Source organism: Lethenteron reissneri, chromosome 34 (genome assembly GCF_015708825.2).
Source record: "Lethenteron reissneri isolate LAM-NWPU_2019-01 chromosome 34, ASM1570882v1, whole genome shotgun sequence".
NCBI classification, from domain to species: domain Eukaryota; kingdom Metazoa; phylum Chordata; class Hyperoartia; order Petromyzontiformes; family Petromyzontidae; genus Lethenteron; species Lethenteron reissneri.
Window position 1 is genome coordinate 5,244,230 of NC_083812.1, and position 13,517 is coordinate 5,257,746.

A 13,517-nucleotide genomic window follows, 5' to 3' on the forward strand; every position below is an offset into this window, starting at 1 on the left:
CAGAATGGGGCAAAAAACCTTTGAGGTGGCGTCTCTTTTGCAACGGAGGCTTGGGGTGAAATACAGTAGGTCCCCGACATTATGTGGGGAAATATCAACGTGTCCCCCCACATACTTTGTGGGGGAAACCCATAAAAATGTAAAACTACAAACAAAAATATTGCAAATTTGCAGTTCCGAAGGTCAAAATTTAAGCGTGCAAAGCGGCTTATTAGCTGCGTCTCTACGCTGTGCAGAAACATCACTTGCCTGGCAGTTCGTACGGCGAATCTGTGGCAATGAATTTGCGCATCCCAGAATTGGCTTGTGGCTACCATTATTGTATATCGCCCTTTATATTTGTAAAATATAAAATGAAATATAAATAACATTGCAAAGCTGTAAATGGGATAAAATTAGATGTCATTGAAATAACACATTTATTATTTATTTAAGAACATTTATGTATCGGGGTGTACCCCCCCCCCCACCCGCTGAGTTAGCCCAGTATTTCGTGAACACGCTGCATTATACAGAGGCACATTCTGTAATGCATTCAAGTTAGGCGTGTGAACCTCCATCGGGTAACAACTTGACCAAACCCCACAAATACTGAGCTCATGTTAATGATAATAAAGCCAGGTCATTTGTATCTTATACAACATCCGAATTTAACAGTGTCTCCCAAAATTCTACAGAGGGCGGGGGGGGGGGGGGAGATACATTCGGCTGGGAGGGTGAGGCCGCTCATCAGACTTGCAATGGCATCACATAAGCCAGATACAATGCACGTGGCACGCTGCCGCCCTTCTTAGCCATTGTGATCATTTGGCATTGACCTAGCGCGCAGTCCGGCATTGTGCAGCGGCCCATGTGTAAAGCCTGCAGGCGACTCTATGGCACTGTGTCTGGGTGCCAGCGTCACATGTCCTTCACAGGGGTGCGATCTGTTAATGCCTTGTCGCACCGAGCAGCTCAACGCTGTCACGGAGACGACAGCCTTTGATATCATGCCTCAATGTGACCATTTGAGACCGTACCTCTCTCCTAAACGTCTTGTAATTGGTAAAAATGCAGATCACAGCAATAAGCTATTAATAACTACATGTTGGATTGGACGTGTAAACGATATTCATCCAGCGCACGTGTAATCGCAGAGCCATGCAGGAGCGTCCTCAGTGGCCTTTTGTGGTTTTCGGAGACATCCGCTCAACTTGGTCACCAGGCAGTCATCAACAACACACGAGATTGTTTGTATGGAGCCACAAATGCAATTTGGGTTGTCATGAAGACCCCAACGGTGGAGGTTGTGAGCTGCACAACGACCTTGCCCTGTCCGAAACCTGTTCAGCAAGGCCCGCTGATGGCATGGCAGGTTGAAACCAGGTGGACAGACTGTAGGATCCGCAAAAAGGAACTGATTTGGTGCTAATTTTGCACTCCACTCCTCCTACCGAGCAGCCCTGGCGAGGCTGTTAGGACCACAGCGCGTGTCGTGATGATGGAAAGCGTGCGAGTCAGGTGGATTTTTGGAGATCTTCGTGTAGCGGTAGGCTTGGCTTGACGTTGATCTTCTGCAGTAGCTTGCTGGTTGCAACTTCCCATCGGATGCGAGGGGGAGCAATGTTGCTCAGGACTGGAAGCCTTGGAAGGAGCCGATCGAAGAGTTTCCAGAGATGATGATGCTCATCGTTTAGTGTCGCTGGAAATCGACGAGTTTGGTGCGTGACAATCTACTCCAGTGAGCAGCACTCTGCCACTGAGTAGGAGATGGCGAGAGTTGAGGCAATTGCACCCCATGATGGACCAGCCAGCTTGTGAAGAAGGTTGTTGCGAGTCTCTTGACCTTTGCTGCCGTTTTCTTCAGATGTTCCAGAAAGCTCCGTGTCGCTGGCCTCCTTTCATTCGGAATCACGTTTAAACGGCAGAAACAGGAGCTGCCAAGGATGAGCAGCGATTAATAATTATTCCCGCATAGTACATTTTCCAACTTGATATTACAAACACGTCACCGGGACGTGAAAACGTTGACGCTCGTGTGCCCACGAAAGCGACGAGCGGCCTATCGTTACGAGTAACCCCACACCATCCGCAGGGGGATCACGGGTGGGGGGGGGGGGGCACGGTGCCCCCTGTAATTCGAGCTAACTGTTTTGGAAGGATTACTTTGGAGGACACGGATAGGAACACGGACGAAGAGGGGCCCTCTCTTGGCCCATCGTCTGCCCGCTTCTAATCCCGGCCCTCCTCCCTCCTCCTCGCAAACAAATACGGTCGAGTCAGCAGCAATGGACGAGAGAGGAGAGAGAAGCAGCGGAGGGGAGCTGCGCTTTGATGTGGGTGTGTAATTACACGCTGGGCCCCCGCTTTACTTCTGCCACAATGCGCGCGTTGTTCGTGCCAACTTGGGAAGATTATTCAGGCCTCAAGGCTAAGGCCCACACACGCACACGGTCTTTTATTCCGCAAACGTGGGTTTCGGAATTGTTGTGCGCTAAGTACGTTTAGCCAAACTAATTCGCGGTGCTAAGACTGTGTATTCCTTTCCGCGTGTGCGTGTGCGTGTGCGTGTGCGTGTGGCTTCTAAGGGCTTTCTGTTGGGAGTTTACACGAGTACGGCTGGTAAAAACAGAATGTTATTGCTGCAAAAACTCCGCAAAAATCCACGCCTGAATTGGAGAAAGACAAAATAATTAAAATGCTATGCGAACTAACCGACAGAAATAGCATATTAATATATAACGCCCGTAATTTTAATCTTGAATTTTTAAATCTTCGTGCGGTGACTCTTAAACCTACTTTGATGTACCACGCACGTGTAAGATTTCTAAGTGGTGCCTGAAGGTTTCAGTGAATGACAACAGTATCGCCTGCTCTGTCACTCGTAATAAAGTGGGCGATTCAGACACCGCTGAATCTGCCACACGTGTGTGTCGCCTTGCTTTTACTGGTTACGGACAAGCAGCACGTTTGTGTCATACCGTCTGGAACACAAACCCGCCTTGTGCAGACAATTCTGTTTTAAGACCAGTAACCATGGCGCTTCAGCGCTACGCCTTCAAGCCTTGATCCTCCGAATGACTTCACAGGGACATCTCTTACTTAGCTCTGCTTACAATAACAGAAAACAGATTTGCGTTGTTTGTCTTCACCTGACGGTTATTTTTTTGGTCCTTTATTATTTTTCCATTACCTCCGAGGATTCGAGGCCTCGGTGTTTTCTTTAACAATTCTCATAAAGTCCTCAGCCTCGGCACGCCTGGAGGGCATTGCGAGGCGGGAAAAAGGGATTCTTTATTTTACTTAACGACCCAAGGAAGGCTGGCAGTGGCTTACAGAGCAGATTAAAATTACGCTGGATTTACAGAAAGGGGGCCCCGCACAGCTCGGAGAATGTCTTCGAGCTTGGGCCGTATGGAAATAAGCCATTATTTTTTCAGAAAATAGCAATTGCAGGCCGCACTGTGTGCTCTTTCCACGCCTATCCAATGCACACACACTGCGCGGATAGAGCCAGCAAGGGCAGATGGAGCTGGCGAGGATGGATCGGGGAGGGGTGGGGGTAGAGTGGTATGGGCAGCATTGGGGGGAGAGAGTGCGCACTTGGTGCGTCACCCGGTGTGTGTCACCGCCGACAAGACTATGACCCACTGAATATGCTGGAAATTAAATCTCTGTTGAAAGCGGGCATTTGCAAGCAAAACTAAAACATTTAGTTCTTCGTGCGGTTTTCAAGCAAATTTAAAATCTTTAAGAAAACAAATATGCAGAAGAAAGAAAAATCAAACGAAAACCCACCGAGTACATTTTTCTCATCCTTTCTCTCGTGTTTTTTTTTTTTTAAACCAATACTAAAGATGACCCTGGCTTCAGCGGCTATTGAAGAACTGCCAAAACAAGGTGGTCGAGAGTGACTCCATTACACCGGCCGCGCTCGCGCGCGTGCGTGTCGGCATGCGCGATGCGCGTGAGACCGCCGTGAACGTCGAAGGCACAAAACGCGAGCGGCGGCGGCAGTGCGTCGCTGCTTTCCCCGACACACGACTGTGGACCCACTTGTTTTGCAGAATGATCTGCAGCAGCATCTCCAGGTAGAAGACGGCCGCCTCCTCGTCGTACCCCTCATCCTCCATCGACATGGACGACAGCGCCTACGAAAGAAGAAGAAGGAGGGGGGGGTCGCGAGACCACGTCAACCCCCCCGCTCAAGACTCGCGCGGACAACGGCAATGGCGCTCGGACGTCGCGAACACGGAGAGGACAGGAAATCTACAAGCTCGGGACACGTCTCCCTGGGTCCTTTGTTCTCCCTTTGTCGAGTCGGCCGTTCTCAAATTAATTCGCTGACGGAGGGAAGCCGTTTGACTGAAATCGCAGAAGCGCCTAAAATGTGTCCGGAGTTTTTGAAGGAACACGCTCAATTGTGTTTCGCGAGTTGCACAAGGCAAGGGTTTAACGAGATCAAGGGTTTAAAGTCAATGAGCCGTACACTTATTGTTGAGGCTCATTATTACCACAAGGAAAAGCTGCTCAAATTAACTTTCTAATTACTGTTGTAACAAGAGTAACCAACAACACCTACAATTCACGGCTGCATCGGATTGCATTTGTCTAATAGGAATTACTCGTGATATTTGACAACCGCGTTATTTGCAAAACTAAATTTCAGCAAATTAAAATTAAACATATTATGTTCAAAATATATACATATTTCTCCCCAAGACACGATATATTGTGTTGAATGTTGAATTTTTTTTACATGTATTTTATTAGCTCAAAGTCATACGACCCAAAACATTTAATTTTAGCTCATGCATATAACGCACTGCACGAACATTTGCTTAAAAAACTAAATAATACCGAGAAAAAAAATAACAACTGTACAAGTGTGCCAAGAGCCTTAAAACGACCATCAATGAGATAACACACAAACAATAAATATATTTTAATACATACGAATAACCTAAATACCTACCAAAACATGCACACGTCCAATCTAAGGCAAAATGCAACGCTAGCTTTATAGGCTACACTCCGAACTGGGGTCAAGATGACAACCTTCCAAGTGGCCACCGGTCTAATTGCACCATCCACGGCGCCCCCGTCGTGGCATTAGGTCACGGCTCTCCTTCCTGCTCGCACGCCTCGGCAACAACAATTACGAGCTCAACGAGCGGGGTGGGTGGGGGGGGGGAGGAGGGCGGCCCGCTTTGAGACAGGCCCCTAAAATCCCAGCGCTAGACTCATGAATCATACGCGTCCCCCTCCGGAGCCTGACCACATGAAGAAGCGGGGCAGGCGGCGTGCCGAGCCGCCTCTTAGCGCGAGCTTTGTGCCGCGCTCGCGATTCCAAGCCCCAACAAGCTCGCCCGCCGGTGCGAGGCTTAAGTCGAAAAGCGCACGCTGCCCGCACGGGGCTGCGGACACGTTGCTGGAGACCTCGATGCAGGCACGAGCCTCCAATGAAGTTAGATCAGCTGTTCAAAGAGTATTGGCCATGGGTGCATGTTAGTTATCTTTCCCCTTACCCATTTTCCCTCCCCATATATATGTATATATAGTAGTGTAGCGGTTAGCACATTGCACTACGAACCTGGCGACTCGAGTTCGATTCCCACTCACGGCCAACACCCAGTGACGATTATCTGAACCGGTCCTGGGCCTCCCCTAGGTCGACTCAGCCTCAAATGAGTACCTGGTGCGATGTGTAAACATCGCCACTTGGGAGACAAAGGCGGCCAGGCGTGATGCTGGCCACCCACCTCCTTGTGTGTTGTGCCGGCCTTCATAGGTGCTACTCGCTAGCAGCACTTGACCCAACAGTCTGTTCAGGCTATACGGGGATCTTTTTTTCTCACACACAATTTATACCGGATGTCGCAGAAAATTGTGACGGCCGTGAAATTGCAATTGACACGGGACACTCGGCTTTCGGATGGCTCAATGGAAATAATCCAGCGACGCGTGGATTGTGAATGCTGGATTAGAGCACCGCGTCGCAGCCAACAGAGGGAGCAAGCCGTTTGCGTGTCTCTAATTCTAAGCAAGAGAAAGCAGCTTCTCATCCTCTCCGTCGCAGCCTGCGATGGCCCAGGGCACAGGCTGCAATCCTATAATAGCACGTTAATCTCACACGTGAATTCATTAGTCTGCTGTGCAATTTACCCTCAACATCCAATAAGTGTTAGGTAGCGTGTGGTGCTGTAAAGCATGCTTTTAAGATTAAAAAGGAATAAACGGGCCTTCACGAAGACAAATACATACACGTCATGTCATCGGAAAGTGGTGTTAGGATTATGAAAGGTTTGCTACGTCTTTACCATAATTTTAGCGTCAATTTTGTTTATGACCAAGATGTTTTTGAAACCGTGAGCTTTCCTCTTCTATCGAAGCCATAGAGAAACTGACCTTCATCAACTCCTGCAGAGATTCCAGCCGCAGGAAGCGAGACTCTGTCAGCAGCTGCTCCGGGTGACATTCCTGATAACCAGAGCAGTGGAATTATTTTCAATAAAAACACGGTTACGCAGGCACTCAAGCAATCATTTGGGCAAGCATGCCTACAAAGCGCTCTCAAATACGGTATCATCTTCAATGATCACAGCAAAATCCCTCTTATTCGCCGAGTCCCTCTTAATGCCGCAAAACAATAATCCGCGCGTCTAATCTTCCTGTGATAAGAATTGCTCAGAAGCATTGGTAAATTCATCCGATTATCAGTGTTTATCCGTGGATTACTGCACATATAACGGGGGAATGCCAAATGCGGACCAACAGGATTCGCCAAAAATCGTTCCACACAGCACCCAGGATGCGAGATGTTTCACTGGAGACGCGGCCGCCAATAAACGTTTAACGGTGGACGTTTATATTCTTTTTCGGTAAAGTCACGTAGGTAAAAATTTTTTATTAATAAAAGTAAAATAAAAATCACGACGTTTAGGAGGCAACACAAGCTTCCGTCTTCAGGTGGAACCGTCACAGCACGATAGCTGTATCGAGTAAGACAAATTCCAAGAAAACCGTCCTTGTATATATACTGGTTGAGGGTGGGAGGTGGACGTTTAGCCTAAACGTGTCTGCGACGTGGTGGATGATGTAACGCTTCCGGACCCCACCTCTATGCACTTCATGGCGATCTTCTTGAATTCCTGATCCTCAGCCGAAGGTCCCCTCTGGCCGGACTGTTCGGGCCCGCTGAGCGTCAGCCAGTTCACAAAGCTGAACATGGTCGAGTCAGAACTGCAAGGGGCCACACGACGCGTAAAAGCCGCTCAGTCAAAGTCGCACGAAGTAGCAATGTAACGGTCAAAAATTGTACTTTACTGTTTATTTTTAAAACTTAAAACTCGTTTAAACCTGCGCGTTGTTTATAGCTTTTAAAGGGTTGGTAGAGGTGTCATCGTATGCCACGTTATGAAGAGTAACAAAAATAAAGCTGTTAAAATGTAAATATTTTCGAAAAGGCAGACGAGCAGACATTCAATTTCTTGCTCGTGCGACTGCTGGCCAAATCGCCTCTTAAAAAGGGAGCCGTAGCGAGCCGTAGCGAGCCGTAGCGAGCCGTAGCGAGCCGTAGCGAGCCGTAGCGAGCCGTAGCGAGCCGTGCCTGAGGGTATTTGGAACAAGTAAGGCTTAATTTATGGGGTGCAGGAGAAGAGTTGCACATCTCCAGTCAAGCGGAGATCAGGTTTACGAGCATCTCCCTTACCGCTGGGATGGACTCTCTTCGCGGAGGATGGAGATTCTGCCGTTGGGGTCCACAAAGTCCTCCACCTGCCACGAGACAGGCCACGTTTAACAACGACTCGTCAATTGTCCAGCACTCGGCTGAATTGATGAAATTCAACTGACGCAAAAGGCCACCTTGACACCTGCAAAAACAACTTCAACAACGCACATATCTGGTTTAATTTCACATTTGCCAAGTGGGCACGATACACAGGTAAACTGTTCCAGTGTGCCGATTAACTTTGAGCATGCCCAGGGAAAGAAGAGGGCAGTTAATGAATCTGAACACCCGAATAAAATTTATATTTTACGAACTCATTATTAGGGGTAGGCTAGGCCAAATCTAGCCTTCTCCATTATCATTTAATGTTGCTGTCAGGGGTGTAACGTGTCACTCGTCTCACAATTAAAAAAGTCTTGATCAAATTTGGAATCAAGAATGCATTTATTTATTAACGCAACGGTCAATGTAGTAGCCTCAATTGGCGAGAAGGTGGCCATGGGGAGGGGTTGCATGAACCCCTAACAAACATATATTAGTTTAAAAACAATGCTTCTTCAATGCAAGCAGCGTGATCTGGAGTCTTAATACTTAATTGACATGTTTCATTGCTTCTACATCCTATTAACATTCCCTCCCTTTGTTAATGCTACCCCCTACCCCCTCCCTTTGATGCTGCTAATCCTGCATAATGCATGGGCATAATATGACTTTGAAACCCCCCCGCCCACCTCCTACGCATTTTCCATGAATATGCTAAATTCCTCTTGATATGCACATTCTTTTGTTAAGGCGCTCTTCTTCCACCTCCAACCCAGCTTATATATAAGCTCCAAGCTTGGCAGTGTCTCATTCTTCACCTGAAGACGGCTGCTTGCGTTGTAGCCGAAACGTCGTGAGAATTATTTTATTATGTTTTATTTTTATTATTTTATTACTTCCCTTCTACGTGACTTAATTGATTAATCAATGCATTGTTACACCAAGCACCCCCCCCCCCCCGCCCTCTCCTCATGAATAACACGGTGATGACGCCGATCCTGAGTGCGGTATGTGGTTGTGCTCGGACCACACTAAAACGTCCGAGGCATCTGCACAAAAGGGATATTGCCTTTCGAGCACGTGCAAAAACATGCAAATCCACGCAACACGTGAACACACACACGCAAGGGGCACGCACCTCCACCATGGACTTGGGCAGCAGCTTGGCTCGGAAGATCTGCAGCATCGAGTCCATGATGTTTTTCCAGCCCTCCCTCAGGATGTCTCCGTGCCGGTGTGCCAGGTTAAACACCGTCTTGGCAGACAGCTGAGCCTTCGGGTTACTTCCAAACATCACCGGCAAGTTATCCACGGACTGCTCGCGCCAGACAATCGGAAGCAGCAAAAAAAAAAAACGGTGGCGCGGTTAGTGGTTACCGCGGGACGGCACTTGCCGCACACGGTTCTCTCTTCGGCGATACCGGCCACTCCGGCACAATGTCCGCTCGCACACGCAGCCCTCTGCTCATCATCGCACATTTGGCCTCATTACTTTATTTTTTATTATTTATTGAGGGACTGTGTGTTGGCATGGTGTGGTCTGGGATTATGTTGGCTGTTGTTTTTTTCCCAAGCTTGGGAAATTGGTGTACTTATGCAATTTGAACTTCAAGTATTTTTAGTGATTTGGTTACTTTTCCTATACTTTGCATTCCTGATATTTTTTTTGCAATGTTTGTTTTTAGTAACTTTCTGACCCGCCCCTACTGAATTGCTTTTCTTTAAAATGCTTAGTTTGTTGTTATTCCCCCACACTTCCGATTAGCATGGTCGGCTACGTATGTGTGTGAAACAAGGTTCAACATACATACATACACGTTGGACGTCTGTGAAAGAGCTTCACAGCTCATCAAATTTCTCCAGGATAAATAAAAGATTCCAATTTCCCGTGGGCCAATTAAGCTGTTGCGCTATTAGGCCTGGATCACGTACGCTTGGGATGGACGAACCACCTGCGGGGTTACGTCGCGAGGAGCAGTGAGGCAGTGCAGCCAAATCCATTGTTGTACAGCACTTCTACGCTTTCACATCAATGCTACCTACCTTCCCCACCTTCACCGACCTACGCTGACCAGTGTGATGACGTCGAGTCAAATGACCCCCCCACCACCCATACAGGGCGAAGGAACGCCTCCTCCTCATCCAGCAGTGGATTGGCAGAAGGGCAGTATGCGAACAATAATAAACAATTGATTCTTGCAAACACAACTTTCAAGCATTCATCGTGAGTGTGGGAAAACAAAATTAGTTGATGCATTGTTGAATGTCAGTTACACGTGAATGTATCAAAAATTTAACTAAATTAAAGTGTATGTTCATTGTAAAACTTCAAGCTTGCATTGTTTTACAATGCTATGCTCATACCTATTAACAAACACAGTACATGGCATAGGAAGTAGACTCAGATTACGTTTGCAAGCAATGTAAGATTCAAGCCAAACTAATTACCAAATGTATGACAAGTTCAGAAAAAAACCTTTTGAAGCAAGTGCATTGAAAAAACTTTTTGATTGTACTTGCATCTCCTAGTGACAATGAAATGCTGTGGGCTGGTGGTTTTAAGTCATATTTCCAAGAGTATCAAAATATGCAACTTATCTCAGGTTGCAAGTGATAAGACAGTGTTTTTGTGTTTAGTTTGTTGTCCTTCCCCTGCACCTCCGATTAGCACGGTCGGCTACGTACAGTGGTGAAAGTTCAACATACATGCGTACATATTGTGTTGTCATCAGCGTTAATATGATGCATGTTTTCAAAATGACACATGCCATCCATGGATGGACACGATAACAATAAAATATAAACTATATACGATTTTTTTTTACGAGGTAAGGTCTACTGAGCTATAAAGCTTTTTTTCAGAAGTGACCTGCCCACAAACGATAACTCAACAAAGGTGGCTTATTATGTGGAAATCTATAGCAGCCAAATACTCTAAAAACATGTTTCTAAATGTGGAGGGAAAAGCCGGAGGACCTGGAGAAAAAAAAAAAAAAACCACACGACTTCCTGAACACCAGGCGAGGGAATTAACATCTCGCCAAAAGCACTGTGACAACCCGCAAAGAGAAGCTCTTATTCTTGGTTCTCTCGGTCAAGTCACGTAGAAGGAAAATAATAAAATAAAAAATATATAAAATAAAATATAAAACAATTCAAATAATAATGTGATAATTTTATTGTTTCATTATTATATTATTTCCCTTCTACGTGACTTTACCGGAAGAACCAAGAATATGAATCCCTGCAGTCACGAAAGCTTTAAATCAAAGGAGAAGTTCATTAACACGCCCGAGTTCTTTTTTGCCAGGACTTGGTCATCATCTAGACCGCCCACGTCTCTCTGCGTCTCTCCTCGCACCGACACCTCCGTTCTCCGCTCCCACCAGCCCCCCCCCACCCCCCCGAGCTAACAATCATTTGTAACGGTCAGCGTTATCTAAATGCTCACGATGCTGGATCCGTCCCAGCTGGATTCCTGCTGACTTTACCAGCGACTCCGAGATGGGATAAACACTACATGGAATGCTGGATATACTGGTGTGCATTATTAAAAAAGGAAGAAAAATATTACTAAAGCAAAAACGATCCAAAAATATTAGACACAACAACACGACATTATTATTTTTATGGATTCCTTCTCTTGCCGATTTTTTTTACACTATCGCAATGTACAACTTTTGAAAAATCTATGACATATTTTGTAAAAGAATAAGAAAGGCTTTGAAGTCTTTATTACTTACCTCATTGCTGAGCATGGTGAACTTGCAGAGGGAGATGATGAGATTATCAAAGACGTCACTCAAGCCGTAGTAGGCAGAAATCATCGCACACTTCCTGCGAGACAAAAAAGGAGTGCATCCCACACGTTCCATATTTCCAAAAGGATTTTTGGTATTTCTTTTCAGCGAAAAATGGATGGCTCGATTTTTTTGTTATTGCGGCTATAGGTAGAGTAATCTCACAAAAAAAACGTGCGCTACATCAAACACTCCTCTGATGGGCTTGCTTAAAATCTCCCTGCTTATTTGACATACACAGATAATAACAATGCCATTTGTATCTCTAGGATAGACTCACCGAGTCTTAAGACTCTCTTTTTTATGATGGCCCTTCATTAGAATGGTTGAAGAATGACATTAATCTGAAGAAGTCCAAGTACCTGGTGGAAACCCACGAATTTTTGGGAGTGATCACAATCAGAATATGTATTTAGACTGGAGGAATCCGATGAGCTATGAAGCTCTTTTTTCACAGATGTCCAGTAAGGGTGAGTCAGCGAGTAACAACAACAAACAATGCAAAAAAGGGGAGGCGTGCCAAAGAGAGAAAAGGTGAGCAAGTCACATTAAAGATAAAGAATACAAGTACAGATTGCATAAGCTCCACAAAGATAGATTTAAGCATCCATTGCTGTACTGTGATCTCCCAAGCACCACACAGACCAGCAGCCTTGGGAGGCAAGCATCATGGAAATGATCAACACAGAGTATACAAGTCATCTAATAAGCTTTTGACAAGTGGACGCCAATGACCATGAACCACCCCGTAATGCATCCGACCTCATCAAGCCTTGGAAGCTAAGCAGAGTGAAGCATGGACAGCACGACCACCATGCATAACATGTATGATATGCCACTGCAGGGTTAAATTGTCAGCAGAGGGCAGTGCAGCAAATTACATCGTCGTTCAATACCATGCTCCTATCTTTGAAAATTTGCTTCATAAGCTCATCGGATTCCCCAAGTATAAATAAATATTCGGATTCTATGCTCCCCGCCTTCAGCAACCCGCACGGACCAGCATGGAAAAGCATGGTGAAATAACCCCCACGACCCGCATGGCATTGGGAGGCCCTCACCCAGCACTGGATTTACAAAAGGGGCTGTACAAGTACACGACACGTGGACAGGAGGAGGGCAGGTGTCGGGCAAGCATGTGGGCGAGCGGGCGAGCGGGCGAGCGCGGCACCTGAAGCCGGAGATGGCCTTTTGGATGATGGTCTCGTCGGTGCTTTTGTCGAACACGAAGGACAGGGCGGCGATGGTGGGCCCCCAGCTCATGGTGAAGAGGTCCAGGTGGTTGGCGTGGCCGGGCACGTGCAGGAATAGGCCCTCCTGAGACACGCCGCGGTGCAGCAGGAGGTTCCACATGTAGTTGTCGCGCACGAGGCCCGTGTGCTCCTCCGGCATCACGATCTCGTCGTTCCTGCAAGCGGTGTTAATTCGACATCAGTAATGAAAACTTCCACAAATGGAGCGATTTAACAAAAATATATATATTTCATCAACGATCAGTGACGATCAGTGGACATAAATCATCAAGGATAACAGTTACTGATTGTCCACCAAACACGACGATGGCGAGACGAAATTAACGAGCCTCAACGGAGACACAGACAAAGATAATGATATATTACTTAGGACTGGAGTGCACCGAGCTAGACTGAAAATGGTAAATGGATGTACATGCACATCCAGAGATTACTGTGTTCACCGACTAGCTGCTATTTGGGTGCCCTTAACATCCACATAAAAAATGTGACTGCTCAAGTCACCGAGACTAAGAGAACGATTCATTGCAATCCAAAGACCTAAGATGGGACTAAAACTCTGCAGGTTGCCGTCGACAAAGCTGGTTCAGGTGACCAAAGATAAAAACCGCTGAATAAATTCAACGTTGCCTGCAACATCACGGCGTGGCACACGCGGGCACGCCGGCCCGGCATACGTGGAGGCGGTCTAGGGGCACGCGGAGACCGACA

General features: G+C 46.7%; 1 protein-coding gene across 7 annotated transcripts in view; it reads right to left on the reverse strand.

The window, feature by feature from the left end:
* Nucleotides 1-13,517, reverse strand: part of GBF1 (golgi brefeldin A resistant guanine nucleotide exchange factor 1) — a 166,267-nt gene that overhangs the window by 20,572 nt on the left and 132,178 nt on the right. For all 7 annotated transcript variants that reach the window (XM_061565075.1, XM_061565078.1, XM_061565076.1 and 4 more), the window contains 7 exons: nt 12,725-12,961; nt 11,497-11,590; nt 8,892-9,068; nt 7,691-7,755; nt 7,098-7,221; nt 6,388-6,459; nt 4,036-4,130 (listed from right to left, as the gene is read on the reverse strand). In XM_061565075.1, coding sequence (XP_061421059.1) covers nt 4,036-4,130; nt 6,388-6,459; nt 7,098-7,221; nt 7,691-7,755; nt 8,892-9,068; nt 11,497-11,590; nt 12,725-12,961 — 864 coding nt within the window. The remainder of the gene's footprint in view (nt 1-4,035; nt 4,131-6,387; nt 6,460-7,097; nt 7,222-7,690; nt 7,756-8,891; nt 9,069-11,496; nt 11,591-12,724; nt 12,962-13,517) is intronic.